This window comes from Numida meleagris, chromosome Z, assembly GCF_002078875.1.
Source record: "Numida meleagris isolate 19003 breed g44 Domestic line chromosome Z, NumMel1.0, whole genome shotgun sequence".
NCBI lineage: Eukaryota > Metazoa > Chordata > Aves > Galliformes > Numididae > Numida > Numida meleagris.
Window position 1 is genome coordinate 47,752,056 of NC_034438.1, and position 27,622 is coordinate 47,779,677.

A 27,622-nucleotide genomic window follows, 5' to 3' on the forward strand; every position below is an offset into this window, starting at 1 on the left:
TAGAGCCCTGTGGCCCATATTTGCGAAGATGTACACGCTCTGAGCAACTGCAATAAAGAATAGCACAGAGGCAAAGGTGCTGGACAGTGATTCAAAACAGCAGGAAACACGATTTGCCGGCGTGCGTAGCCGTGAAGAAGGCACTGTTGGAGAAGACACAGCTTTAGAAGGTGAACGCTTTCGTCAGTTTCTCGGCGTGCGTTACTCGGCCATCGCAAAAGCCTCGCCTGCACTCCTGTCGTCTTCCCCACCGGCTTTGACCAATGGATTTATTTCAGACTTACTCCGGGCCCCGCACATCGCAGCCACACGCAACCGGGAGCAGAGCGGGGGCCAGAGCATCCTCAGCGCGGCCGCAGGGCTCTTCGACCCGCAGCCCCCCGTCTGCACACGCATATTTACAGAGACCGTGCGTGGAATCACCGCACCCGTGCTCCATCTGCGCACACGCGGTGCAGACCGGCACCGCACGCGATGGAGCAGCCCGGGAGAGCGCAGGCCGCTCCGGGCGGCCCCAGCTCCACCCGAGGGAGGCCGCCGAGCCGCGACAGCCGGCGCAGCCCGGGCCTCGAAGCCCTTCCGACCGCTCTCCGGCGGCGCCTCCAGGCCCGGCCGCTGGCGGCAGCACCAGCGGGCGGCGGCAGCCCCTCCGCAGCGCCGCCTCCTCGCGTCCCGCGGGGAAGGTCAGGGCAGCGGTAGCGGAAGCGTCTCCCTCCCGGCTCCGCGTCCCGGAACCAGCACCGCCGCCCCCGGCGCCGCCACTTGCCGCCCCCGCCGGCAGCATGACAGCGGCCGTCGTCTCCCGCAGGTGACGCCCCGCGGGCCCTTCCGCCGCCGCCGCCTCCTATATGGGCCACCTGCTCTCCAAGGAGGCCAGCAGCCTGAGCCGGGACAGCGGCGGCCGCCGCCGCCGCCGCCGCCGCCGCGGGAGGAAGGTGCCGCCGCGCAGCCGGAGCTGCTTCCTGCGCGGGCCCTGCATGTTCTGCTTCATCGTGCACGGCGCTAGCCCGCCCGCCCCGGAGCCGCCCTTGCCCGCTGGGGACCCGCTGCTGCCGCCGCCGCCGCCCTACGCGGCCCTCGCCGCCGCCGATCAGCGCGCCGCGCGCCGCCTCCTTCGCCTGCCGCCCGCCGCCTGGGAGCCGCGCGGCCGCTGCCGGCGCCTCCTCCTCTCGGGCCTGCTGCCCTCGCCGGTGCGAGGCCTCCTGGGGCCGGCCGGGCCGCCTGGCGAGGCCGTCTCCGAGATGGTGTGCAAGCGCAAGGGGGCCGGCCTGCCCGCCTGCCCCCCCTGCAAGCAGCCGCGCTGCGCCGCCGGCGCGGCGGAGCCCGGAGCCGCCGCCTGCCAGTGCCCCGCGGAGCCGCAGCTCTGCGCCCTGCCCTCGGCTGCCGACGGCGCGGGGAGCGGCGGGGCCGCGCCGCCGAGGTGCCCCGCCGGGAGCGGCGGCGGTGGCGGCGGCGGTGGAGGGCGGTCGGTATCGCCGCCACCCCCTCCCCCCGAGGACGAGAAGGAGAGGGAGAAGGAGCGGAGCGGTGAGGCGGGCTGCGAGGAGCCGCCGGAGCACCCCGGAGACGGCTGCCGGGAACCGCCGCCGCCGGCCGACATCAACCAGCTGCCGCCCTCCATCCTGCTCAAGGTGGGTCGCGGGGCCGGGGCTGCCTTCAGGGCCGCGGGGGCCGGTAGGCCCTCACCTGCGGCCGCTCCTCTCTGGTCGTGCCCCTGCCGGAATTCCTGGCCCGGCACGGCCGGAGCGGCCTTAGTCCCTTACCGGTGACGGCGTGAGCCCTGAAGTCGAAATGGAGGCCGTCACGGTGCGCTGCCTCATAAGCGCTTCGAGTCCAGCCTGTTGCATGACTTCGTAACGTACCCTGCACGCGTAGTGCTCTCTGGGTCGGCTATTCGGGGACGGGCGGGCAGTCGCTGAGTTCGGCACGTTCTGTGTGAGTCAGAGCGGTACAAGCAAGTTGTGCTGAGGAGCATACAGCTTCTTCCAGGCTGTATTCTGAGTTGATTTTGGTTTTACCAGTCTCCCAGTCATTCTTAATTCTTGTAGCCCATCTGAACTGTGTTCTTTCACAGTCCATTGCTTTGTATATGCCAGGTCTTGCTTTGCTTCCTTTCCCTTCTGCTATGCTTCGGTTCCTTGGTTACTGTTCTCTTTCTAAAATAACTTCTAGTTTCAAGCTGCTCTGCTGTTTGGCACACTGACGTTCTTCAGCTGAACCTTAGACCAAAAGAGAAGTCTTGCTGGAGCTGGAGTCTGCAATGGTTTCTATAGTTTGATGCAAGTGTGCCTTCAGACTGGGAGCAGTCAGACTTGGAGTACTGCAGCAGTTTACTGTGGGGTCAGATGGCTGAACTTGAAGCAGAGCGATAACGGAGCAGTAAGACAGATGGCTCTTCCTGTCTGTGACCAGATCTGTTCTCACTATAACGCTGGTTGTGCAACCCCAGCGCCAAAAATGATTTATGAACTCTTTTCCCCAAATGCTGACAATCTACTATCTGTCTTCCATATAAAATTAATTCTGTGGTTGGTTTGTTTATTTATTTATTTTGAAGTATGCAAGCCCATCTTAGTTATGTTGTAATGGCACACAACTTTTTTTTTTTTTTTTTTTTTAGATAGGTTCACTACTCAAATTCCCCTTTGTCAGATATTTAAGAAATCACAAGCTGTCATATTGGACTTAATCTCTTCTGTGATTCTGTGATCAAAACTCTACCTCACAGTTCCACTAAAATAAAAAATCCATTTCTTTGCCACTGTTAATTTGAGATCATAAAATCATTAATGTTGGAAAAGACCTCTAATACCATCTAATTCAACCACTGACCCATCGCCACCATACCTGCTAAACTGTGTCCCTCAGTGCCACATCTACCCTTCTGCTGAACACCTCCAGGGATGGTGACTCCTCATGTTATCCTTGATATTAGGCTGTTAGGATTTGAAATCAGACTGGCGTAAGTACACATTAACGACTTTTTCTCATCAGTTTTCTGTAGCCACTTCAGCACTTTCCCAGTTTCACATTTTCAAAAATGGCAGTCTAATTCAGTCATAAACTAGTTCTTTTAATAGTGGGGCTTTTTCATGCCCCTCTCACCTGCTGGTAGTTTAAATGTTCTTCCATATGCCTTTCAGTTTCACATTCACACAGTGCCATGTTCGTATCTGTATTCTGAAGGTTTCTTTGGCATGTTCCCATCCTTCTTGCCCCTCGCCCCCATGGCTGTCTTCAGTTTCTCTGTGGCTCAGCTCCTTCTGCAGCATTTACAGAGAAGCCTGTATGTAACTCCAGCAGCACCACCAACCTCCATACCTGTTTTCATCTTGCCCCTCAATGCTTAGTGAGATTGATAGGTTTTTTTGTTTTACTTTGAGGTGCTTCCCTGTCATCCCTTTCTGTTGTGTGACTTTTCACTTTGGATTTCTGAGAAGTTCTTGTTTGCTGGATTTTACAGGTGTCCAAAGGCCTCACCATGTGCTGGGTTTATAATATAGATAATGTCCCAAATACAATCCTTTCTTCATGCACTCTATTTTATTGTGGGAAAAGTGAGAGTTAAATATGCCCTGAAGTCTTTAATAAACTTTTTGTCAGGCAGTGGAGAAACAAACCTTAAAAGAAGAGTAAGTGATTCTAGTCTTAGGCATCTGTCACAGATGTGACTTGGGATGTTCTCCACTGAGGAGGAAACAGGACCTGAGGGTAGATTTACAGCATTTAACTTCAGTCATGGTCCTGAGACCCCACCCCTCCACTAAGGAAGGTAGCGGGAGATGACTCCCCATTACAGCTTACAGTGGCTTACATTCAGTTTTCAGGCAAGCGCTGTGTGAGCACATCTAGTTGTGCTGTTTCACTGCTCCTGACTCTGTAGACCATTTCCCTACATTCTCACATGAAGCCAAGCTCCTGGTGCAGGACAGGTGGAGCTTTGGTCTGGTTCTGGTCCTCTGTTACATCTCCTGGAGTCCTTGCTCTGCTCTGGGGCTGAAGTTTTCCCAAAACAGCACAGCTGGTGTTTTTGTCACATATTGGTTTGCTGCTTCTGGTGAAGTGCTTGGGGTGATGTTTGCAGCTCTGGACAGAGACCAGAGGTTCTGGGAGAGCCACTGAGCTCCTCCCTGCTGGCAGGTAACACAGGGCAGAGCAGCCAGCCCTTCCTTCCCAGTGTTTTTAAGCATGTAATGCGGAAGTTTGCAAAACTTTGTGCTGTGTGCCACTATGTACTGAAAACTTTGGGCTGTATAGCAAGGGCTGTTCCTGTTCCCATGTCACTGCAGTTTTTTTTGTGAAAAGCAGAAATTAATCTTCCTTTCATACCTGCTGTCTTTTTTTTTTTTGTTTAACAGCTGCATTGCAAACACGTAACTGGTGTAAAAAAGGTCTGCAGGCTAAGTGAACTTGGGAATGCTTATTCATGTATTTCAGATTTTTTGGGGGGCTATTCTAACAGAAACTGAGCTGTGTGTGTAGAACACTGAAGAGAAATTTTCTTATCTGCCTAATGCTTGTAAAATTTTTACTGGTCCACTACATGAAGTTGTAGGCAGTGGAGCCTTCTTAGAAAACCCTAAGAGGAACTGAAATGGTATCAAAGGAGATGCAGAGGATGCCGGAAACGTGGCTTGTGATGACAACTTGAAGGTACTGTTCAAGCTGAAGAACACTTCTGTTCAAAATAAAGACAGACTGCATTCTTCTATTGTGAGAAAACTGATAAGCTTTACTATGTACCTGTTCTTTGTCATGTAACAAGAAGCAATATGCTTAATTAGATGTGAAGGAAATTAAGGTGGGATGCTTGCACGCTGAGAGAACAGTTCAGTCTTGGCAAAGCTTGTTTCCTGTTTCAGGACGTTTGAGGAGCTGGAATTTTTATTTCTAATTCCTTTTGAACAACCAATAGGATGGACTTATCAGGAGTGCACTGCACTAGGTGTACTTCAACTTGCGTTGAAACAGAGACAGGAGCTCTTTAAATGAGTAGTTGACCTTTTAGACACCTTCTCTATCAGTTTGCTTCTCAGAAGCCATGAACACATATTGCTCTGTTAGTGACATAGGCATCATTAGTTTTAGCATGTAGGTAATGAGTGTTTAATGGAAGATATATGGATTTTATTTAACTTAAGGTTTTGCTAAGTTTATTATTTGGGGCTTGAGTTTATTCTGTCTAGAACTTGTTTTGAGCTTTGAGAATTGTGGTTGATGCAGAGTTGTTCTTTCAGTCTTAGCTGATTCTTGTTCTCTAGCAATGTTTAACCAAGTGCTGTTGGTTTTGTTTTCATGAAGCTCACCGTCACTGTATGGCTACAGTAGGAAAATGAGCCAACTTTTAACTTTACTGTGCTGTTGCTGTGTGATTTGCTGAACTTTTGGGAGTGCAGGGGAAGGAAACTTTCTGAAAGAAAAGTTTGCCATTATACCGGTAAAAGCAAAGGTAGTATATGAATGTTGTCAGTAGTAAAATTCTGGAAGACCATAGAGTCATTTAGGTTGGAAAAAAACTCTAAGATTATGAAGTCCAGCTGTTAACCTAGCACTGCCAAATCTACCACTAAACTGTGTCCCTAAGCACCACATCTACATGACTTTTAAATACCCTGGGTATGGTGGCTCTACCACTTCTCTGGGCAGCCTGTTCCAAGGTTTCAGAGCCCTTTCAGTGAAGAAATTGTTCCTAAACCTCCCCTTCCATAGCTTGTGGCTATTTCCTGATAAATTCTGAGATTGGTTGCAGAACTGTAAAAATAAGTAGGTATTTTGCTTTCCCTGGAGTGTAAAAAGGTGGCTTTCATGTAAGCGTGTAGGTTTTCACATACAGAATTAACTGTGTGTCAACGACTTACAGGCGTTCAGCCCGGTTCTGTGACAAATGGGATGGGGGACCCACGGGCCCACGCCCCGGGAAAAGGGAAGAGGGGAAAAGGGTAAGGAGATGGCCCTGAGAGCAAAGAACAGCGGCAACAATCTGAGGAGAAACAAACTAATTTACTAAATAAGATATCGGAATGCAAAACAACACACTATAATACAATATAATTACAATTTAAGCTGGTAAATCCAATACAGAGAGAGAGAATGTCCCAAAATCAAGGTAGGCCTTACTCTACTACCGATGATAAGACAGCTGGAGAGCGAGGTGCTGCCAAGACGAGAGATGGGCAGAAAAAGGGAAGAGGTCTCGTGATTTGGCCGGAAATGGTAACAGAGGAGCAAAGTACCTTGGGGAATGTAGTAGTCCTTTTCTGAGAACCAGGTACATCCACTACATGATGTTATGATGTGGAATACCAATAACTGACAATCATAAAACCATGACACTGTGTAATGGGGGATACAGAAATCATGGAATGAAATTACTACTTTTCTTGAAGGTGAGTGCCTAAACACTCATGTTTATCCCAGCTCACCTTGGCCTGAAGTGTCCAATAAACCTTTTTCCTGATTTTGTTCAGGTATTTCTAGGATTGCTCTACATCACTGAAACTATGTATTGGGAAGGGTAATCCCTTGTAGGTTGTGCACTGTTTGAATGCAAAGTTGATCAAGTGTAACGTTTCTTTTTTCTTGGTTTTTTTTTTGTTCAGAGGTGCCTGTGTTTGATCTTCAGCAGATTTTTAGAATGTTTCATTGTCTGTATTTTAAAATATTGCAGTGATTCACTGACAGCGTTCTCAGGTGTCTTTTAATGAGGACACTGACACTGTGAGTGGATGGGGATAAGACTTCATCGTCCCTTTAAAGTAAAGATATTCTGCTTGTTAGTCAGAACCTTTTTTTTCTCTTAGTATGAAAGTATGGCATCAGTGTCTCCTGTTAACTTCTTAGGGACATAAACTAAAGTTAGCATTACAACTAAGCCAGTCTGTTAGCAAGTGGCTGTTAAGAGCAGTGTCTATCGCTTTTGTAACCCCCGAATGCATGCTTCTGCTGTTCCCTTTGTGCTCTGCAGGGTGATCATCAGACACCAACCTGAACTTGCAAAACTTTTCTCAGGATCGGGTGTGCCTGAAAAGACTTTCTCTTAATATTGTCGCTAGTTTCAGCATAGCAGGTAACAAGGTGTGATGGGCAAATAAACTGTTCCTACTAATGGTAGTTTACCATGAAAATGCTGGTTGTGTTGTGAAGAAGTCACATCACTTTTTCTGGCTGTCAGACTTGAGTTTGATTTCCTTCATGGGTGTACTGAGACAGAAGATACTTCTTTTACAGAGATGTGTTCCTTGAGCTCTTAAATCCTCTCTGTGTACTCAGGTGCTCATGAGTCACTCATGTTTCCTTTATCTAGCTTGAGAGTATGTGTGGATGAAATGACAAAACCTCTCAAAAACTAGGCAAACATTCCCCTATCCTTCGTTTATCTTCTCTTGATAGAAGATTCATTAGTTTTCTGAGTCAGAATAGAACAACAAAAATGTAAAACCACTAACTTCAGTATGCCTGTAATTAGCTGCTGCATTTAACTGCTCATAGTAAAATGTCATGTACTAAGCACGTTCCTTTAATTATCAAATATAATTCCTAAGGACTGTATAGTAAGTCTTCAATTAGTTGCTGTAAAGGCTTGCACCCAGCTGATGAAACAAATGGGCAGTTTTCCAAGAATTAGTTTTCCAAGTTCATTAGGCACTGTGATGAATAGCAATATGAAATATTTGAGTTTACATTTTAATGTTTTCTGTATATACTGTTCTTGCTAATACCACGAACTTTTAGGCTTCAAAACAGTTCTGTTTGACATGATACAGTGGAAACAATTGCTCAAATATCTATTCTTTTCTTAGCTGCAAAAATTTTTATTGAGGAAAAAGACTACATAAGCAGAAACCTTCACTCTCCTACTTAGTTAGATTGAAATGTCTTTCAAATCAGAATGATGGACAGAAAGAGAGAATATATGAATTCACCTTTTAGAATCTAATTTGCCTTGGGGGTTGTAGTCTGTACTTTGTTTTATCGGCCCATGTTCATTAAGCTGTGGTTCTTGAAGTTTGTAGCATCCTTAAAAAGTGATACTAGCCCTCAACTGAATGTTTTTTATTTTCTGTTGATAATGAAAAAGCTTCTTAGTTCAGTGCATTCAGTAATGCTAACTCATTGATTTTTTTTGTGTTAATCATTTGTTTTAGAAGTAGATTGTCATTTGAAAAGTTAAAATCTTTGAACTCTACGCATGTGTAGTTTAATTTGTGTGGTGTGAAGTCAAGAGTTTGGAGAACTTGGTGCTGAGGAGACTATCTCAACAAACTAGTAACTTTCATTTATCTGCTGATTTTACTGCCCTAAGTTTTTCTTTGATTAGTAGTGCACTTAATGGACACCTGATTGATTTCAGTCAAGAGCTTCTGCGCCTGGGAAACTTCAATTAAGGCAAAAGTTACTGTATTTACAGATAAACTAATCAAGTTTAATACACAGACTTACTGTGTTTAAATCTTACCTTTAAGATTTTAAGAAAATATAGTAAGGGGTGGGGGGATTATTCTTTGGTGTTTTTTTGTTTGTTTGCTTTTGTTCTTTTCCTGTTCCTGCTGAGATAAAAAGCTTAGTACAAAAGTTTAAAGTAGTTCTTTTTGGATGTACAGTGTGAAATACCTAGTATAGGAACAATGGGGAAGATTTTTAAGCCTGAAATCCATCACACAGAGACCCATTAGCAGAGGCGACAATTACAAAGAAAATCTCTTCTTTTTAGCTTTTCTGGTTGGACCCTTTAACCTTCAATTCTTAAGCAGTTTGGAATCATAAAGTCATAGAACAGTCCAGGGTGGAAAAGGTCATCAGGTCCAGCCTTTCATGGGAAAAGAGAGCCTAATTTATTCTTCCTTTTCCCATCCATTGTCATACAAAACATGTATTCCAGAAAGAAGAAAAAAAAAAAGCCCCAAACACCAAACAAACAGAACTTTGTCAGCACTGGATTTGATAGTATGAAGTGTGCTATTGCAGGACTAATGGCTGGCTTCAAATCAGTTGAACCAGCTGATTCAGAATTATGAATTGTAACATGTGCATGAACACACTTATAATAGTGCTGTGGAATTGGAATTCTTGCAGTTGGAAAGGCCAGCAGTACCCTGGTCTGCATCAAAAAAGGTGTGGCCAGTAGAGCAAGGGAGGTGATGGTCTCCCTCTGCTCCTCCCTTACGAGGCCCCACCGGGGTGGAATACTGTGTCCAGGTTAGGCTCCCCAGCACAAGAAGGACGTAGAGCTGTTGAAGTGAGTCCAGAGATGGGCCACGAAGATGATCAGAGGGCTGGAGCACCTCTCCTGTGAGGAAAAGTTGAAGGAGCTAGGCTTGTTCAGTTTGGAGAAAAGAAATTTCTGGGGAGACCTCTGGGGAGGCATTCCAGTACTTCTGGGGAGCTTGTAAGCAGGAGGGAGACTGACTTTTTACACAGTGTGATGGTGATAGGGCAAGGGGGAATAACTTTAAAAGAAGGGAGATTTACCTTAGATATTAGGGAAAAATTATTTATTAAGAGGGTGGTGAAGCACTAGCACAGGCTGCCCAGAGAAGCTGTGGATGCTCTGTGCCTGGAGGTGTTCAAGGCTAAGTTGGATAGGACCCTGGGCAGCCTGTTGGTTGGCAGCCCTGCCCATGGCAGGGGGTTGGAACTGTGTGATCTTTAAGATCCCTTCCAACCTAAGTGTATTTATGATTTGTTGCCAGAAGGTAAAAACAACTCGCTTACAAATCTCATATGAGAGAAAAATCCTCGTATGACTGTACCTATCACTGAAATAAGATTGGACTGCTAAAGCTCAGCAGATCAAACGTGGTCTGTCTGAGAGCCAGCTGTATCTGATAGATGACCTTTGCTGTTCTGAGTATTGCATTTTTGACTTTTCTTTGTAGTCATTTATTAGTCTGAGTGAATGCTTACGTTGAAGCAAGAGATTGACATTAAAAAACTATTTCTGGAAGATATGATAAGGCCATTAATGATGAACATATATGGATGTTGATTCTTACATGGGATATGGCCTAGAGGCCCAGGAAGCCTTTCTGTAACACTGTGAGGGCAGAAGGGCCACCAATCCTACCTATCACTTGAATAGCTGAGGCAGGAGGCACTGACATCTGAAAGAGGGTGAGATGTGAGAGTGGAACAGGAGTTGTTTTTCATTTATTTGTTTTGTAGAAGCGTGCACCCTCTAAGTGTGCCTTTTGCCCATAGAAAAAGGAATGTGAAATGCATTTAGAAAGTGTTTTGTTAAATATACATTTTCTTTAGTGTGTGCTGAGAGACACTTCAGTTTTAAGCTTGGGGTGTGGGATTAGGCAGGGAGCTGAGGGGAAAAACATATTGGACATGGAGGAGGACATGTGGAATTAAATGTGGTAAGTATTGGACTCGCTGCCCACCCCGAATTTATCTGTCATAGGCAGGAGGTCTATGAAAATACACAAAACACACAACAACAACAATACCTGGTCTCTGTAGCTTGTGTGCCTGCTCCTATCCACGCTGGAACTTGAAGTGCAACGACTTTGTTAGCACCTGCGTTCCCCCTAGTGGCTGTTTTTGATTACTGCTTCTCTAATGAGCCAATTTGTGACGCCTGCAGTACTCTTACCTCTTTTACACCGTGGAATCAGACATGATCTCAAATGCTTGGAGATGTTTCGCGTGCTGGAGTTTAGCTGTAGGTCTGTGGTTGGTGAGGACTTTTGGTAGGATGGCATTTTGAACAAAAATAACTTAAGGGCGTTCATATTTACAGTAGTGGTTGGATTAGCAACATTCTTTATTGTTTAGTGTTTGATATGTTCTTGTTTTGAGAACTACAGGCTCTTGTTTTTCAAAGTAAGGAAGATATTTCCACAACTGAGTGTGTTTATTTCCCACCGTAGTAGGATTGGCTAGTTTGAAGTAAGTTACAATGGCAGAGTTATCATCCCTTCTTAGTATTAGCTGGAGTCATTCAGATGCATGTCTGAGTGTAACAGGGATCACAATGCCTAGCTCTCTTTCTGTTTTTGTGACTGTTAAAAGATTCAGTTTTCTGTTTTCTGCTGACAGTAGGAACTCAAGTTCCCTACTGCTTTATTAGCTTAGAGTTGCAGAGAATCATCAGATTGTGAATTCTTTTTTTTAGAGCCTTAAACTACGCTCTTGCAGTAGAAGTGTCAGATGTGAAATCACCACTTTGTTTTGTGCTTTTTCACTGTTTGACTGGAGATTTCTTGGATGCTGTTCACAGCCATCTTGCTCTGTGATTGGACTCACCTATACAAAGAACTGCAGGGAGGAGACAGACACTGATTGTTTCATCCATATTTCTGTCTCCCGTGGTCCACTGATGCCTTGATGAAAAACATACCTTCACAGACAAGCATGGGCTTTCAGGAAAACAGGGTTCACACAGATTCCTTCAGGACTTCTGCAGCAGTGAATCAGTGACTTTTTCCCCTTTTTCTTCTATATCTGAAATGGTGAATATTACAACCAGTTACAGAAGGTAGTTATTTGACTTTTCTTTATTATTGTTGGTAGATCTTCCAGGAACAGTCAGCCATCTCCCCATCCCCAGGAGGCCTTTAAGGCATATACATATTGAAAACTGTTATGCTAGGTGTTGTGGTTTAACCCAGCAGGAGCTCAGCCCCATACAGTTGTTTTCTCAGTTTCCCCCTGCAGTGGGATGGGGGAGAGAATAAAAAAAAAAAAACGCCAAAGAAGAACTTGTGAGTTGAGATAAAAACTATTTTCTAAGACAAAAAAAAAAAAAAAGGAAGAGGAAAAAAGGATTATAGTTACTGAATTGTAGAATCGTATAATCGCCAAGGTTGGAAGAGACCTCAAAGGTCATGTTGTCCAACCATCCATCCACCTCCAATATTTCCCCACTAAACCATGTCTCTTAGTACAACATCTAAGCATTTCTTGAACATTTCCTGGGGCAGTGACTCAAGGACCTCCCTGGGCAGCCAGTTCCAGCACCTGACCACTCTCCTGGAGAAGCTGTTTTTCCTAATATCCAACTTGAACCTCTCCTGATGCAACTGGAAGCCATTCCCTCTAGTCCTCTCACTAGTTACGCAGAGGCCAATCCCCACCTTGCTACTACCTCCATTCAGGTGGTTTTAGAGAGCTATAACGTCTCCCCTGAGCCTTCTCCAGACTAAACAATCCCAGCTCCCTTAGCCCCTCCTCATAGCACATGTGTTCCAGTCCCTTCATCAGTTTTGTTGCCCTTCTTTGGACACGCTTCAGGACCTTGATGTCCTTCTTGTAGTGAGGGGCCCAAATTATGATAATTACATATATATGTATATATGTTTGTGTGTGTATACACACAAAGCAAGTGATCAGCACAGTTGCTCACCACCTGCTGACTGGTGCACAGCCGGTCCCTAAGCAGTGACTGCCCCTGGCCAACTCCCTTCAGTTTTCAAGTTTGTTTTCTATGCTGTCATATGGTATGGAGTATTCCTTTGGCTAGTTTAGGTCAGCTGCCCTGGTTCTGTCCAGCACTGCTCAAGAACAATTAAAAAAAAAATTCATGTGTTATCAACATGGCTTTTCACCTAGAGCCAAAGCATAGTATTATACCAGATGCTGTGAAGGAAAGATCAACTGTCCTAGTTTCAGCTAAGCCATCTCCATGAACGGAGAGGCAGTTATTTGCTGTTACTGCTGGCAGCTGATTGTCTAATTTGTTTTAGTGGCCAATCATGGAAGTAAGTTACATTCCAATATTTTGTTTTTCTTACTTTAGAAATCTAACAATTTTTGAGACAAATTGTCCAGTGTACCACAGAGATTATGGAAGTATTCTCTTTCTTGTTGCCTCTTTTGACATTCCTCTTTTTTTTTGTCTTAAACTTTTCTTCGAATGTTTTAATGTTCTTTAGAGCTCAGTGTTTTCCTAGAAACACTTCAGTGTTTTCAGATTTTCTTGAAGACATTGCTTGAAAGTGGCTTCTGCTTAGTAACTGATGTCCTCATCAGTTGACTGGGAGAACTGTTATATTTTGCAGGCTATATTCCTTTGTATATATCCTGAGGTTATGGTTGCCCGTTTTCATTGTAGGGTGACTTGTGGATTAGAGTTCATTTGTGGTTACAGAGTGCATTCACATGTAAGTCTTGATAGACTTTTTTTTTTAACAGTAGTAATTCGGAGGAGGGACTGAATATAGTAAATACAAGACGATCCTTTGAGCCTGCTGTAAAGTTACAGTTTACTCATATCTCCTTCCCTCAAGACTGATGTTTCAGTGCCCTTATGAGTTTTATTCTTTACTAAATTGAAAAGAAAGGGAGAGTCTTCTGACCTGAATCAGAATAGAGATGGAAAAAACCTTTCCTGTGGTTAGTAAATAACACATACAGACTACAATCAATTAATATTTGTATTTGTCATTCTCTAAGTATGCCATCTCAAAAACACATTTCAAATTTGGTCTAAGAAATGAGTACTTATGAAGTACTTATGAAGGTACTTATGAACTTATTTTGTTGTTGCTTTTACTAATGTGACTTACTAATATTGCCAGACGTTGTGGTGTGTAGATTTTTTGTTGTTGTCCTTGACTAATCAAGTTGGGGGCAACTTCTAGGAGTATTATGCATTGCATGCTAGAATTTTCCCATCTTCTTTGAGATATGTTAATAACAAAATAATTATGTCTCAAATATGATTGATTTTGACAAATAATGTTTTCCCTTTGTTTTTTACAGATATTTTCCAATTTATCCCTGAATGAGCGCTGCCTTTCAGCATCATTAGTTTGTAAATATTGGCGTGACCTGTGTTTAGATTTTCAGTTTTGGAAGCAGCTGGATCTCAGTAGTCGCCAACAGGTATGGAGGTATCATTGTGGAAAAAATGTTTTAATGACTCATGGTTTGTTCTTAGAACTTGTACTTCTGATCAAAGGTGAAAAAAAAGAAATCCACTGCACGTTGATTTTCAGTGATTTTCATACTAGAGGCTGAAAATGACCAAACGTGTAGATTAACTGTTCTGAATGTTGACTTCCTTTGATAAATATCATTTATTAAACAGCATGAGATGAGTGTTGTTTGAAATGGTTGTGGGTTACCTGCCTCAGGTCTACATGAGGTGATGGTAATTCCATCTATAAGATCTACCATATCTTTCAATTGAAAAATGTAGTTGTGATTTTTGAAGATGCTTTAGTTTGAAAAGTGATTTATCAACTAATATGTTTGCTTGTACAAGTTTTCCTTCATTTCTCTATGACTGATACTGTTCCTACCAATAAAACAACAGATCTTGTCTTTTGAGGTCTTCAGTGTATCCCAGAGCTATTATTTCTGGGATTCTTACAGAGCCTAGAGTTTTCTTTGGAAAAGCTGTTTAAGGATGCCTGTTTTGTTTGTCCACCATTTCTAGGCTTCCTGTTACTTTATTATACGTGGAGATCTGTAGAACAATGTCTTGAGAGTTCTGTGTAATTAGTGGGTGCAGAGGAATGACCATGGGAGGATCCCATTTCAAGAAGCTGTTCATCTATTTTGAACATAAAGATTATATGTGGGATATTACTTTCAGGTCATCCATTCATAGGAAACCATACAAGTAGTCTTGTTTCTAGAGTTATTAGTTAACTAATGTGTTTCTAAGCCACTAAAGAAAATTAGATTGTCTGTTTTTTGTCAGATGACTCCCAGGCTTATACAGACCAGAGGTATTTTGTGTTAAATCGCTTCCCTCTTTGTTGTCTTGAGGAGTAATTTTACTTCTATTTACTAAGTTTTTAAATATTTTTGCCTGTTACGTGTGTTAGGATCTCATTGAACTTTATCATTTATGACATTGCCCTAAGAAACTTGTCCTGTAAATTCTTCATGGAGTTCCTAAACCAATGTTAAACAAATTATTATCCCTCTCCTTGTGTGGGAAGGATTCGGTGGCTTGTTTGGGGGTAAGGGAAAAGAACAATATTGTATGATATATTTCTTTTTCTTTCTTTCTTTCTTTCTTTTCTTTTCTTTTTTTTCTTTTTTTTGCAATTTGTTGTGTCTTCTAGTTAAGAAAAAAATATTGGACTTACTAGTAACAGAAAACAGTTTGAGTGTAGTAAAGAAAGTGTTTCTTAACCACGAAAGAGAGAAAAACAGAAAGGATTTTTGTTCTTCTCTGTTGCCCTGTCCAGGCTTAATGTTCTGAATCTCATTTGTACTAAATGGATAAGTGTTCTTGTATGGTTTTGTTAGACACATTTTTTTAAAATTCAACTTTTTTTTTTTTTAAGCAACAGAATTTAATGCATTTAGCCTTATCTGCTTTGGCTTTGTTTGTTTTTGTCTTGTATTAACTTATGTGCTTCAGAATGAAGTTTGTTTTACCTTTCTTACCTACTTTGTAGTACTGGCATCTTTTACAATTATTGGCACGTTAGGTAACAATACGTGCAGGTATAAAAGCACATGGAATCTTTTGTTATTCAGAGCTCTGGGAATATACTGCATGTATCTTTGATTTAATGGTCTTTCTTCTGTTAACATTTAAATATACAAATACTCCACTTTTAAAGCTGAGCAAATAGTAGGAAACTTCTGTTTTTGATTTACTTTTCTTACTGTTGTGTCCTCTTCTTTTCTTCTTTCTTCTTTCTTCTTTCCTCTTTCCTCTTTCCTCTTTCCTCTTTCCTCTTTCCTCTTTCCTCTTTCCTCTTTCCTCTTTCCTCTTTCCTCTTTCCTTTCTTCCCTTTTGTTCATTGGTACCTTGGGTTAATGTTCTACATTGTTGAGAAGCTCATTGTTACCTGCATCACTGGCTTATTTGCTGGTTGACAAGCAGTTTTGGAAGATTACCAAAGCTGAAGTAAAAACTTGTTGCATTTCAGAGACATATAAACCATTTACTCATCTGTAAATACTACCTTAGCTAAGTTTGCTTTTAAAGGAGGCAGTTCACTTTCTCTAGAATGTGAAGAGGGCTGCTAATCTTATTTTCTCCAAGCATTGGAGCAGAATTCTTTAAAATTTTTTAAACTGTAAAACTATTGACAGCAATATGCTCTTATTTTAAAAGACACATCTTTTCATTATTGCAATAGCTTATGCAAACACATCTTAGTAGCTTTTGTGTTAATGAAATAGAAGATACTTATGAAGGAAGTTAAACTTAAATATTTGATTTTTGTTTGCAGGTGACTGATGAACTGTTGGAAAAGATAGCATCAAGAAGCCAGAATATTACTGAAATCAATATTTCTGACTGTCGCAATGTATCTGATACAGGAGTATGCATATTAGCGTGTAAATGTCCTGGACTGCTAAGGTATACTGCTTATAGGTGTAAGCAGCTTTCTGACACCTCTATCATGGCAGTTGCCTCTCAGTGTCCACTTCTTCAGAAAGTGCATGTGGGCAATCAAGACAGACTCACTGATGAAGGCTTAAAGCAGGTAACCATCCATTCTATATTTTTTTTGTAATCTTAGTCCTTTGACTTTTTATCAAGTACAAAAATGAATTTGGAAGAAGGTTCCATTTTCAAGGATATAATTAAAATCAGATGGCCTCTTTTACTTCAGTATATGGGCATATATTTTTTAAGTATCATATTTACTATCCGGTTTGCCATGCCATAGTTTACATCAGGTTTATGGAATTTTACTGGATCTTTACATCACAAAAGCAGGCAATTGAGGTCTTTATTAGGTGTACAGGAAGTTTTCATCAGTTATGTCTTTTCTGTTAAAAGAGTATTTAGGGTAAGTTGTGAAGTAGTTATGTTAAATATCTTGTCAATTGTCCAGTAAGCAGGCATTTTTAGTTGCTTAAGTATGTCCTATAATTTGTTTAGTTCTTAAATGGTACTCTTAGCTTCTTTTTGTTGATTGTAGTTAGCAGTCTCATTTTGTCGTGTGTATATTTATAATCTTTCTTGTTTTCATATTGTAATAATAAAACCTTCAAATAAAGATGATTTTAAGGGGAATGCAGGAACCCAAACAAATTTTAATTGCCATCACTTACTAGTTCAATCAAGTATTGTTTTTCTTTATTTTTAAATACTTGCTCTGATTTCATTAATTGCAGCTGGGTTCAAAATGCAAAGAATTGAAAGACATTCATTTTGGTCAGTGTTACAAGATCTCAGATGAAGGAATGATCGTTATAGCTAAAGGCTGCCTGAAGTTGCAAAGAATATACATGCAAGAAAACAAATTAGTAAGTATATATCAAGTTTTTTTTCCTCATGGCATTGTCATTGTCAAAGCTTTCCCTTGCTTTTTGTTAGTTTAAAACTTTGGTCTGATTAAGCAATTCACTGCCAAAGAACATCTACAATCTTCTTTTAGATGAGAAAATGTAGATTCTACAGACATAGCTTGAAGGTGACTGAGTATGTGTTAAAACTAATGCTATTTCATACACACAATAACTTTTGTTTTTTGACATGGCATTCCAGGTGTAGAGTGTTGGGTAGATATTTGCGTGGGAGACTGTTTAGTACATATCAAGTGTTTCTTTTGTTTATACCAATATGTTTTTCTACAATACACCGTCAATTTATATGAACTTAAAGATTGCAGTAGGTTGGGTTGTTGACTACAAACAAAGCACACATTATCGTTTCTTGAAATATGTCCCTTTCTCGTCAGGATGCAGTAGAATAGTGTGCCTGTGCTAGTAGAATAAAGTAGTGTTGAGGAGTAATGCAAGTATCTTTTGTCCTAATCACAGTGAGAGAGCTCTGAAGAGATAGTTTCTAAAGCTCAAGGCCAGTTTCCACTAAGTTATATACTAAAGCATTGGCTTTATTTGTTTACTTATCTATCTATCTATTTATTTATTTATTCTAGAATGTAAGTAGAAAGATTTGCTTGCATCATAATTCTTAACTTTTAGCTTAGGCCAATGTTGTAACCTTTGGTTTGAAAACTGATGAAGTGGAACAAATAAATTTTGCATGTAAGGAAACAGCGTACTTTGTGCTCTGAGTTGTTTGATGTGTGGTTTCAAATTGACAAACATACTAATGCCTAAGATGTTATGAGAAATTTGAGAAGCGTTTCTCTTTTTAAAATAACACCTTTTTTTTTTGTTTTCACCAAATTGTTGGGATTTGAGAAATAGGAGATAATAGCCAAAACAGGGATCTCAAAATAGTTCAAAGGCAAAAAAATTGCAGTGTTCCCCGTTGCTTTCCTCACCCCGGTTACAAAAGAAACTCTTTCAGTACTGTCAAAGTAGGTCTTCGTAAATCTGTCATCTATTCTCAGATGAATAGAGTATTATTATTTCATCATTTCTGAAGGTTTGTCAAATAATTCATCAAAATTCAGGTTTTGCACAGTTTTTCATGAATGTAGTTATTAATTTTAAATTTTATTTAAGCTGCTGCCCAATACGTTTGGCAGACTTCAGTTTAGCTTTGTAAGGTCCAGATTCAGCTCTTTACCAGTCTAGAGTTGTAAACACGAAATAAACTGCATTATGAGCTCCAGGAGGTTGAATCTTTAGGATAAAGTATTCATGGATGATTCCACTAGATGACAAAACCAGTGAAACTGCCAATCTTTTCACTTCCTTGAGGAGCATATTTTCAAATCTTTCTATTGTGGAAGTTTAATCTCATGTGATGAAGACAGTTTGTATTTGTTACTGTAAATCGATGATTTTTTACTTTCCTAATTTCCATAATAATAATAAAAAAGAATTGTTTAATAGCATATAGCTAGCTTAAAGGAGAGTAATGTTTGGTTGTAAATGCTACTCCACTGCTTGCTTTAATTTCTGTGTGTTATTTTTGTTCTTGTCTGCCTTCTAAAATAAAGCCACTGTTAATGTTTTGCGTGATACATCTTATTTCCTACTCTTATGTGAAGAAGATGGTTTTGAGGAGAGTGGATGTATTTCTGAACTAAATAATTGGTTTTTTTTTGAAAACCTAATATTCTGTGGCAGGAAAGTGTCCTTGACATACAGCCTTGGTTTGTTTGCATGAAGCACATAGATTGTCAGATGTTTTTTTCTCCTTTTTAAATCTCTTCTTTTGCTTTTGTATATTGAGTCTGTGGTTTTTTTTCTTTTTTTTTTTTTTTTATTCTTTCTGTCTTTTTTTCAGAGGTGCTCAAAGTCATGTGAATCTTAGGGGCAATTTTTACTAATTTTGAACTGCAGTGCATTATAGATGGTACTTGATGGCTGCGTTTTCATGTAGGCTTGTCTCAGGCTAATGGATTTTATACTTCAAAAATACATCTATCAAGAGGCATCCAGCAGCTAAATAATGCCATTGTGAGTGTTACTTTACAGAAAAAGGTGGATTGGTGAACACCGTACTGCTGCTTCATCTGTTGCTAAGTAACTCCATTACCAAACTGCTGAGCAGAAGCACAGAAAGAAGAATTTATGTTCTGATTGTTTAATGTACTAGAATTTCACAGAAAAAATAGATCCTTTTTTTTTTTCTTTGAGGTACTGAGTACATAATGGTAGTAAGTGAAAGCTACAAGTAATGAACAGTTTGAAAGAATGTGTGGGGTGAAACTGAACTATCACAGGGCTTACAATTAAAAGCTCTTGTTTGCACAACTGTTTATGCTTTATATCTCTTCAAAACATTTTTATTTTTTCCTCTGTCCTTTCAATGGAAGAGCAATTGTATGCAAAGTCCTTCTGAAGTCTACTGGTCAAATTAGGAACCTAGTGAAAATTTGCAAGTCTTCTGAAGTGTGTCAGTTATTTTTCCTTGTCTGTTCTCAAACAGTCTGATATAATCAACCTATCTCACCAAAGTTCAGTCTAAAGGGAAGAGCAGACAAAGCTAGGAACCCTCCTAGCTTCTTGGTCTTGGGAGTTTTCTTGGGCTTAATGTTTTATAGTCTTCACTGGAATTGAATTCCACAAGTGTAAGTTTCATGTTTGCCTCATATGAACGATGGATTTGAATGAAGCTGGTAGAAGACGAACTGGTAAATTTTATTGTTAACTTTTTGTTTCTTTCTGCCAACCTCTTTTTACCTTTCATCACAGAGAAAAAGTACTTAGCTTCTGTTGAAAAATCTGAGAACTGCTCTGTATTTACATACAATATTCAGACTGAGAAATAACATGGTGGATGGAGCTCTAAAAGGCTTTGTGATTTATCTGTGGGAGATGCACAACAAAGTAGTGATTACGGAACCTAGAAGGAAGATATGTCCCCAGAAGCAATTTTATACTAGCCGTGTTTAAACTCTCAATTTCGTCGTTGATTCTTTACAGTGATTTTTTTCTGTTTCCTTTCCTTCACATAGTGACTTAATGGCTAAAATGATAAAAACAGTGGTTGCCTGAGCCTACCAGGTGGGAGTTACAGATTTGTACCTTCCTACTTCACCTAGTGTCTGTATTATGGATTGTTATTAGGTGAAGGAGCAGATGAGGATTTAGATGATAATAGAGGTTGACAGCCTACTGCTATGCATTCTTCCTTTGCTGTCTTTTATTTTTAAGCTTAGTTGGGTGTAGATAGGAAACGGTACTTGAACCTACTACAGTTGGAATCTTGACAGCATTTCTACCATCCCAATAATAGGATCTTGTTAGGTAAATGGCTTAAAGATAAATTATTTGTTTGACAGTTCCCAGATACTTTGATGAAGGCAGTTGTAGTCTACCTTAGCCATGCTTCTAGTTGCTTATCTTCTGACTCTGTCCAGGAACACTGTCTACTGTGAGCAGAAGACAGCATGCATTTCCAGGTGACCAAATTTTGCCTTTTTGGGCAAATTGGTGTTTGATAACTTTTTCATGCTCCGTATGTGAGGACACTTATTATAATAAATATTTTAAAGATAATTATGCAGTGCTGTTTTTAAAGATCAGTACTTTGTTGGTAATTAACATATAATTTTGTGTGAATTACAACAATTATGTTTGTATGAACCTGTAATGCTTAAGATGTGTGAGAGGTTTCCATATAGAACCCATACATAGGACTATTTACTTGCTAAACATGTACGTACATATTGAATGGGATACCAATACAGAGACTGATCTCTCTGTTGTATATCGTAACTGTGGACAGTGGTGCTTTATCTTTTGCAAGTATTATATTAGAGCTTTCTAAAGGAAAAATTTGTTACACGTGACAGTGTTGGTAGCATTCATTAATAATGATAAAGTCTTCAGTGTACTTTAGTTTGTCTACTCTGGTCTGATATGCTAACAACCACTGGTGTGCTGCAAAAATAATGATCCATGCTTTAAAAACATTCAGTAACTCTACCAAAACTAAGATGAGATATGGAAAAATGTACTTTCATAGAGGTTGTTTGAGGGATCTGTTTGGTATTAGATGTGGTCTTGGAAAGCTGGTCTTTCAGAAAGTTTCCGATTTGTGAGAACATTCACTATGTTATTCTATACAACAGAAAAACAGTTCAATAATTTCTTTGCAAATCTGAATGATGAAGTGTTATTCTGAAGAACTTTTTTTTCCTTTTTGTCCAGGACTGTTTTATTTTTGACCTCCTTAGCAGTTTCTCTTATACTGTCCTTAAAGTAAACCATTTATGCCTACTTTGATGCTAAGAGGTGAAAAAGAAAGTCAGTATATGTGTTTTTGCATAAATATGCAAAGGCATTTGAACCATTCATTCTACATAATAATATTTTCTATATAGATTTTTGTGTTAATAATTTGTCAATAAATACAATACTTCATATTCACCCTTAGGTGGCGATATTGACTTTGTATAGGACTTGAAATCCTTGATACTGTAAATTACCAACACGAAGCAGGTAATTTCTCAATATTGTGCTGGTACTACATAACCTATTTTCTTTTTGGTTCAGCTGTCAGGATCACTGTTTGTGCAGTTCCTAAGTGTCTTCAGAATGTTGGCAACTGGTTTATAATGAATCTTATTCAAATAAATAGTATTTGACTTTTGCAGTGCATTAATGTGTATAGATACTGAAGTACCTCAAAAGATTTCTAATGTGTAGTTCATTAAATATTGATGAAGAGGAAGAAAAGCATTGGGTAGAATTTTGGGATGTTGTCGGATATTTTATGTTTTTTTTTAAATAAAGAAGAGGTTAGGATGGACATGTGTACATCTATGCTAGATATACTGAGTATGTATTGAATTAATTGAAGCTTACTGCTTTTTGAGGTCCCAAGTGAAACCCTAGAGAAAACCAGTTCCTTGATTTCTTTTTCACCTGTTGCTGGGTAAGAGCACCTTCTGCAGTGATAATGCTGGTTTGAACTTGTGCCTCCTTCAAGGCCAAGGTCTTCTGGGGATGCATATTTAGGAATACAAAACAGGAAACTTCCGTACAACTATTGAGTAACTTAATAAAATATATCCTGTGTTTTCCTTTTTGAAAACTAAGTATACTTAATCTAAGTAATATCATTACTTTTATGCACCTCTTTATGGATTTTATTATAATTGTTGTGCTATTAATTTAATAATGCAAAACAAAAGTACCTTGAGCGTTTCACTCAAGTTATTTTTCAAGGATATATATAAGAGGCAAACTAATTGTGTTTAAGAAATTGTTGTAAGGTAAATTAGGAGCCCCTTAAAGTAGTAATTTTCAAGTTACTGCATAAAATCACATTTTGGGTTTAAACACAGTATGTCTTCCTAAGTTAGGTCAAAGGTATTTTTATCTATTGTCCTGAAGACATCGCTGCAGGAAGGGACTTTACTCAAAAGTTGCAGGCCCAGGTGTTTTGTTTGTTTGTTTTCTTAGATTTGTTTGTTTGTTTTGATATTCCTTAATGGTTTCATCTTTTCACATGATTCACTCCCCCAAGTATGTTTTCAGTGGGCAAACTTTGTCTGTAAAGGCAGGTGAAAGACATTTTTGATTTTAAGATGAATTCAGTGTTTGTGAAACTCTTCAGACTGACAGCAGTGGAAACTGAAGTCCTTTTTGTCCACTAAACAGGTACAGCGTGAGCAGCAGCAGTGCAAGCTTCACTACACTGCCCCACCAGAGTGCTGCAAACCTTGACCTAGAGGGAGACCTCTATAGCAAGGGTTAAGAGGCTTGTTCAGTCTCCATGCTCATTCAGCCTTTACTGTGGCTGCAAACAGGAGTACTCATTTGTGATAGTGGATAGATATCCGTATCACAAAAGAACCAGGAACTGGACTGAAAGCACCAACTTATTTCAGAAAAAACTACTGAGGATCTGTGAAATGATTTAACTTCCCTTACTGCAGTCCTGGGCCACTGGTAGAAGTGAATGGCTCCATGTTCGGTTGCCAATCCCCTGAGTTTAGCCTTCCTCGAAACACTAGTGCATCTTCTTTATGCTATCCTATGCAGAAACGAAATCTGTGTACAGACTGTGATTTTTGTGTAAAGGTAGTTGTAAACAGTCTTGCTTGACTGTATGTATGAACGCTATGGCTTAATGTCAGCTACATGACTTTGTTACTTGAGCCTTTTCGTTTTTCTCGCTGCTTATTGATCTCTCAACCAACTACTGGTAATTGTGAGTTGACGTGTCAGCTACGAGTGTGTATGTGTAAATTTTAAAAGGAACAAAGAATTGGAGTTGTAGTATGTATTGTTGGGTTAATTATGTTTATGGACCCTTCTGGTTATGTGGTTGTGGGGTAGACTGAAAACAGTAGTTGAAAACAAAAAACCTGTGAACTTTTATATGAAATAAGATATCATACTACTAACAAGGCTTTATGTTACTGCTTGTGATAGGTATTTCATATATGTATGAGAAAAGTTGTTTGTTTTTTTTTTAGATCGGCATAATGACAAAACGTCAAAGATTCAAGTATACATGTAATGGACAGAAGTAATGTGAAAAAATCCAAACGGAAATTACAGTGAGGTGGCAGTTTAAATATCAGTCAATTTTTCTGCTTCCTGCAAAAATATTGAGGGTCCCATTGTTTGTAGTAAATTAAACACATACCAAAGCCAATGAAGATACAGAAATAAGAAGTATTTATAGGATATTTCTGTATTTCTAGGGCACATTATGTTATTTTTGTTTTTGTTTTGACTTTTCTTCTTGTAGATTTTTTTTTCCCATTTGTTTGTTTTTTCAGCTAGATTGAGTGCTTAACATCGGAAAAAAAATAGTATTCAGCTCCGAAGATACCCATACAATTTATTTACTGTTGTAGTATTTTGTTTTACTTGACCTGCTTATTATGTAAAAAGAATGAATGCAAATAAAATGAAATGAATAGAAATTTGCTAGAGCACTTGACTTCAGAAGAGGCTTTTATTGTAGCAGTAAAACCTTTGCAATATTATGCAGCTGCTATACTGAAAAAGATGTATACAGTGAAACGATATATTTTTTTCTTGGATTCTAATAATTAATAGATTTTACAGTCTAGTCTGGTTACTAAAATTGTTACTAAACTAAGCAAAGTATTTAATTTTCGTTTTGTAGGGTAAATGTATATACGTATTAATGGAAATAATAGATCTTTAATTAAAGTGATGTAGGCACTCTTTTGTTTGCTTGGGTGTCTTTGCTGTTATTGCTGAATAAATTATTTAAGCTTTTAATCTGATTAAAAAAAAATTATGGCCAGGGATTGGTAGCTGGATAATGGAGCCTTTTGGATTGCTTGACTGCATTTAATTGCCATTTGAGTCAAGTAACCAGATGTTATTACCTGTGACTTCTTTGGTCACAGAAACTTTGTGATACTACAGTAGAAAGCCTTTTTCACTAAAATACGAGTTTTAATAGAATGTGTTACCTAAATTGAGTTGTAAAAGAAATTTTCAATTTAATTTCTGTAGTTTTTGGTGATTTAAAAAAATATTTATTTATTTATTTTTGTGGTGGATGGAGGTGGTTCTGGTTTTGTTTTTCAGCCTAGCTGTATCTTGTGGTGGAAGAGAATACTGACAAACTCCAGATGAATGACTTGTAGTTCTTCACTTGTTAACTTTGTATCTTGATCCATGTTGTTCTTGGTAAAAAATATTCAGTCATTCACCTGAGGATAAGTAATAAAACTGATAGTATTTCTCCCAGTGAGTTGTGATGCTTCTCGCTGAAAGAGATAGCAAGTTTGATGTTGTGAAGCAAATCCTTAAAACTGTCAGTTTTGCTATTTTAAAATGCTGGTAATTTGCATCCATCAAAGATAATACAAATCTGCATTTATTTGTATGGGGCAAAGACAACATTATGTAAAAATAATGAACAGCAGACAAGAATTTTTGTTTTCATCATCTATTCCAGCAAATTCCGTCTGAGCTTTTTGTCCTTATGAAGCTAGAAAAACGAACATGTTGAATTTCTGAAACTGCATGCACTTTGTTTCACCAGAGAACCTACCTGTAATTGTACATAAAATTTGAAGTATGAGAGCTCAAACCTTGCATGTTATTAGGTATAGTGGAGGAAGCTCTACCAATTTCTGTATTTCCTTGACACAGTAGCCAGTATCTGCAGACACAACAATATTCATGGTGTCTATTGGATATCTTGAAGTGTGCTTCCACGTGGTTCTGTTCACCAAATCATTAACACTGTTGGCATATATCTAAAGGGTACGAAGGATAAACTGCTGAAATTGTTCTAAATGCTGTTTTTTTCAAGACAGGATTTAATTGTTTAACTTTTTAACTACAACGTCAGAGCACTAGATATGTTTCTGTGTTCACGCTTAGCTGACAGCTTTGTGTTGTAGAATTATCATCTGTAACTACAGCTGTTTTTGGTGTTCCACTTTTACATAGTCCTCTCATCCTAGAAATTCCAGCCTTAGTTGCTATAAAATTTTCAGTTGTCTTTCAGCTGTTGTTCTTTTAACCCAAAACGGTAGTGGTTAAGAAACTGTTCTTTTGTGGACTCTAAACATAGGCAGTGTTCTACTTAACTGTATCTAATCTTGAACAGCTTTGCCCTAGTGATTTTCCAGGTTCCTTAGCTTAGTGTTCCCTCTACCCTTCTTCTGTTTTGCATCTTAGCTTTTAATTTGCTTTTTAATTTTCACCATATTGTCCTTTTGGACAGGTATAACGCCTATTCTACATGGTGTGGTCTTGCACCTGTAACTGTTGTCCAGTGTCCTTGTACCATTGTGTCCTCATATTCTTTTTGTCCAGGTTGAGTTTATACCTCCTCCTGATCTTATTCAGAAGTCATTGTTTTGTAAAATTATTAAATTGTTTTAAAACAATTTTTTGAGAGTTTAGGAAATAATATATATCTGTCAGGGCTGTTAACTTATGACTGAATGCTCAAGAGTTGGACTTGATGATTTTTGTGTGTCCCTTCCAACTTAGGAAATTCTGTGATTCTAGACTGACAATAGGAATGATTTGCTGGGAAAAGATTGTGCTTGCCTTCCATCTCCAACTAGTGTGATAAATATAGAAGAATGAAGTAAGCATGTTTTCTTTATAAACTGTGAAAATGTAAAAATTACAAAATTGTAACAAAAAAAAGATAAAATATGAATGGCAAGTGTTTATTTGCTTTTAAAGTATTTTTCTGCTTAGGTGTAGAGAATATGTAAATTAAAAAGGAGCACAATATTTTAAAGGGTAAACAACAAAAAAGTTGGTACTGCTAATATTATGTAACTAGAACTTAAATATCATAACTGTGCTGATATTTGGAGGCCTAATTTATATAAGAAGTAAAAGTATGTTTGTTCCTTTTAGGTTTCAGAGTGATTAATTGAGAATGAAACAAAAATATACCAATAAGTGCTCTGAAATGATCCTACCTTGCTGATTATGGCTGAAAGTAAAAGGCTACCTAGCTTGTTTCACTTGATATTTGTACAACTCTTGAGAGCTGAATGCTGTGTGGGGTGGAAAAGCACCTGTGAGCTCTCTAACATTTTTACGGTGATGATGGTACATACAGTGCTGCTGTTAAAAGCGTAGTTGTTACTCAGCTGTTGTCTTCCTCATTAACACCAGTGTCACATTCCCAAAGAAGGATTTGTTTCTAGGACTTCTGATAGTCTGTAATTTTTCTCCAGGGAAGAGTTAGCCAATGTACGGGCTCTGTTAACAACAATATAATACTTGCAGGAATGATGTTTATTTTGCATGGAATGTCTGCTTTGCTGGCAACTCTTTATGCATCTGTGTAGGTATTTTTCGTGTTTCCAAACCCGTTAATGTTTGGAGATTTTTTTGTAATCTCCAGAAAGGACTACTATAAAAACAATTTAACGACTTCCTTTACAATCATCTTTAAACTTTTTAATTCTTGAACTTTTTAAAATATGTATACATATTTAAATAGTAAAGTTTTGGGATGTATTGAAGTCATCTGAATTGTTTGTTTTGGTTTATTTTTTGAGGGAGCAAGGGCAATGTTTCTTACATTACTTCTGATAGCTGTTAATATTGTGCAGCCTCTTGAAAACAGTAAGGACTACTTAAGAATAAACAGAATACATATACTGCATAAGATGAGTAACAGGTTTGTGATTATAGCATTGAAATTGAATGATTTTAATGCATGCTGCATGTAAGTATTTAAATTCCAATGTTCTCATTATTTGAAAATGTGAATTTCTAGAATGAAATAGTGTTTGAGAATTTCTGTGTTAGACATTTCTGAAGAAAATCTTAATGGTGGCTACTTTAGAAGCTTTGTTTTTACACTTCAGAACAGCTGTATTTCGTACCATTTTCAACTGGTTTT

The 27,622-nt window shown here is 39.4% G+C and overlaps 1 protein-coding gene across 5 annotated transcripts in view; it reads left to right on the top strand.

Moving 5' to 3' along the window:
* FBXL17 (F-box and leucine rich repeat protein 17) overlaps positions 702–27,622 on the top strand; it is a 295,241-nt gene continuing 268,320 nt past the window's right edge. For 3 of the 5 annotated variants that reach the window (XR_002433101.1, XR_002433102.1, XM_021379301.1), the window contains exons 1-4: positions 702–1,631; positions 13,708–13,830; positions 16,149–16,406; positions 17,044–17,175. Coding sequence is in view for 3 of the 5 variants with exons in the window: in XM_021379301.1 (XP_021234976.1) it covers positions 849–1,631; positions 13,708–13,830; positions 16,149–16,406; positions 17,044–17,175 (1,296 nt within the window). In the remaining 2 variants the exon portion in view is untranslated. The remainder of the gene's footprint in view (positions 1,632–13,707; positions 13,831–16,148; positions 16,407–17,043; positions 17,176–27,622) is intronic. The other 2 variants (XM_021379300.1, XM_021379299.1) reach the window with 2 other exon arrangements.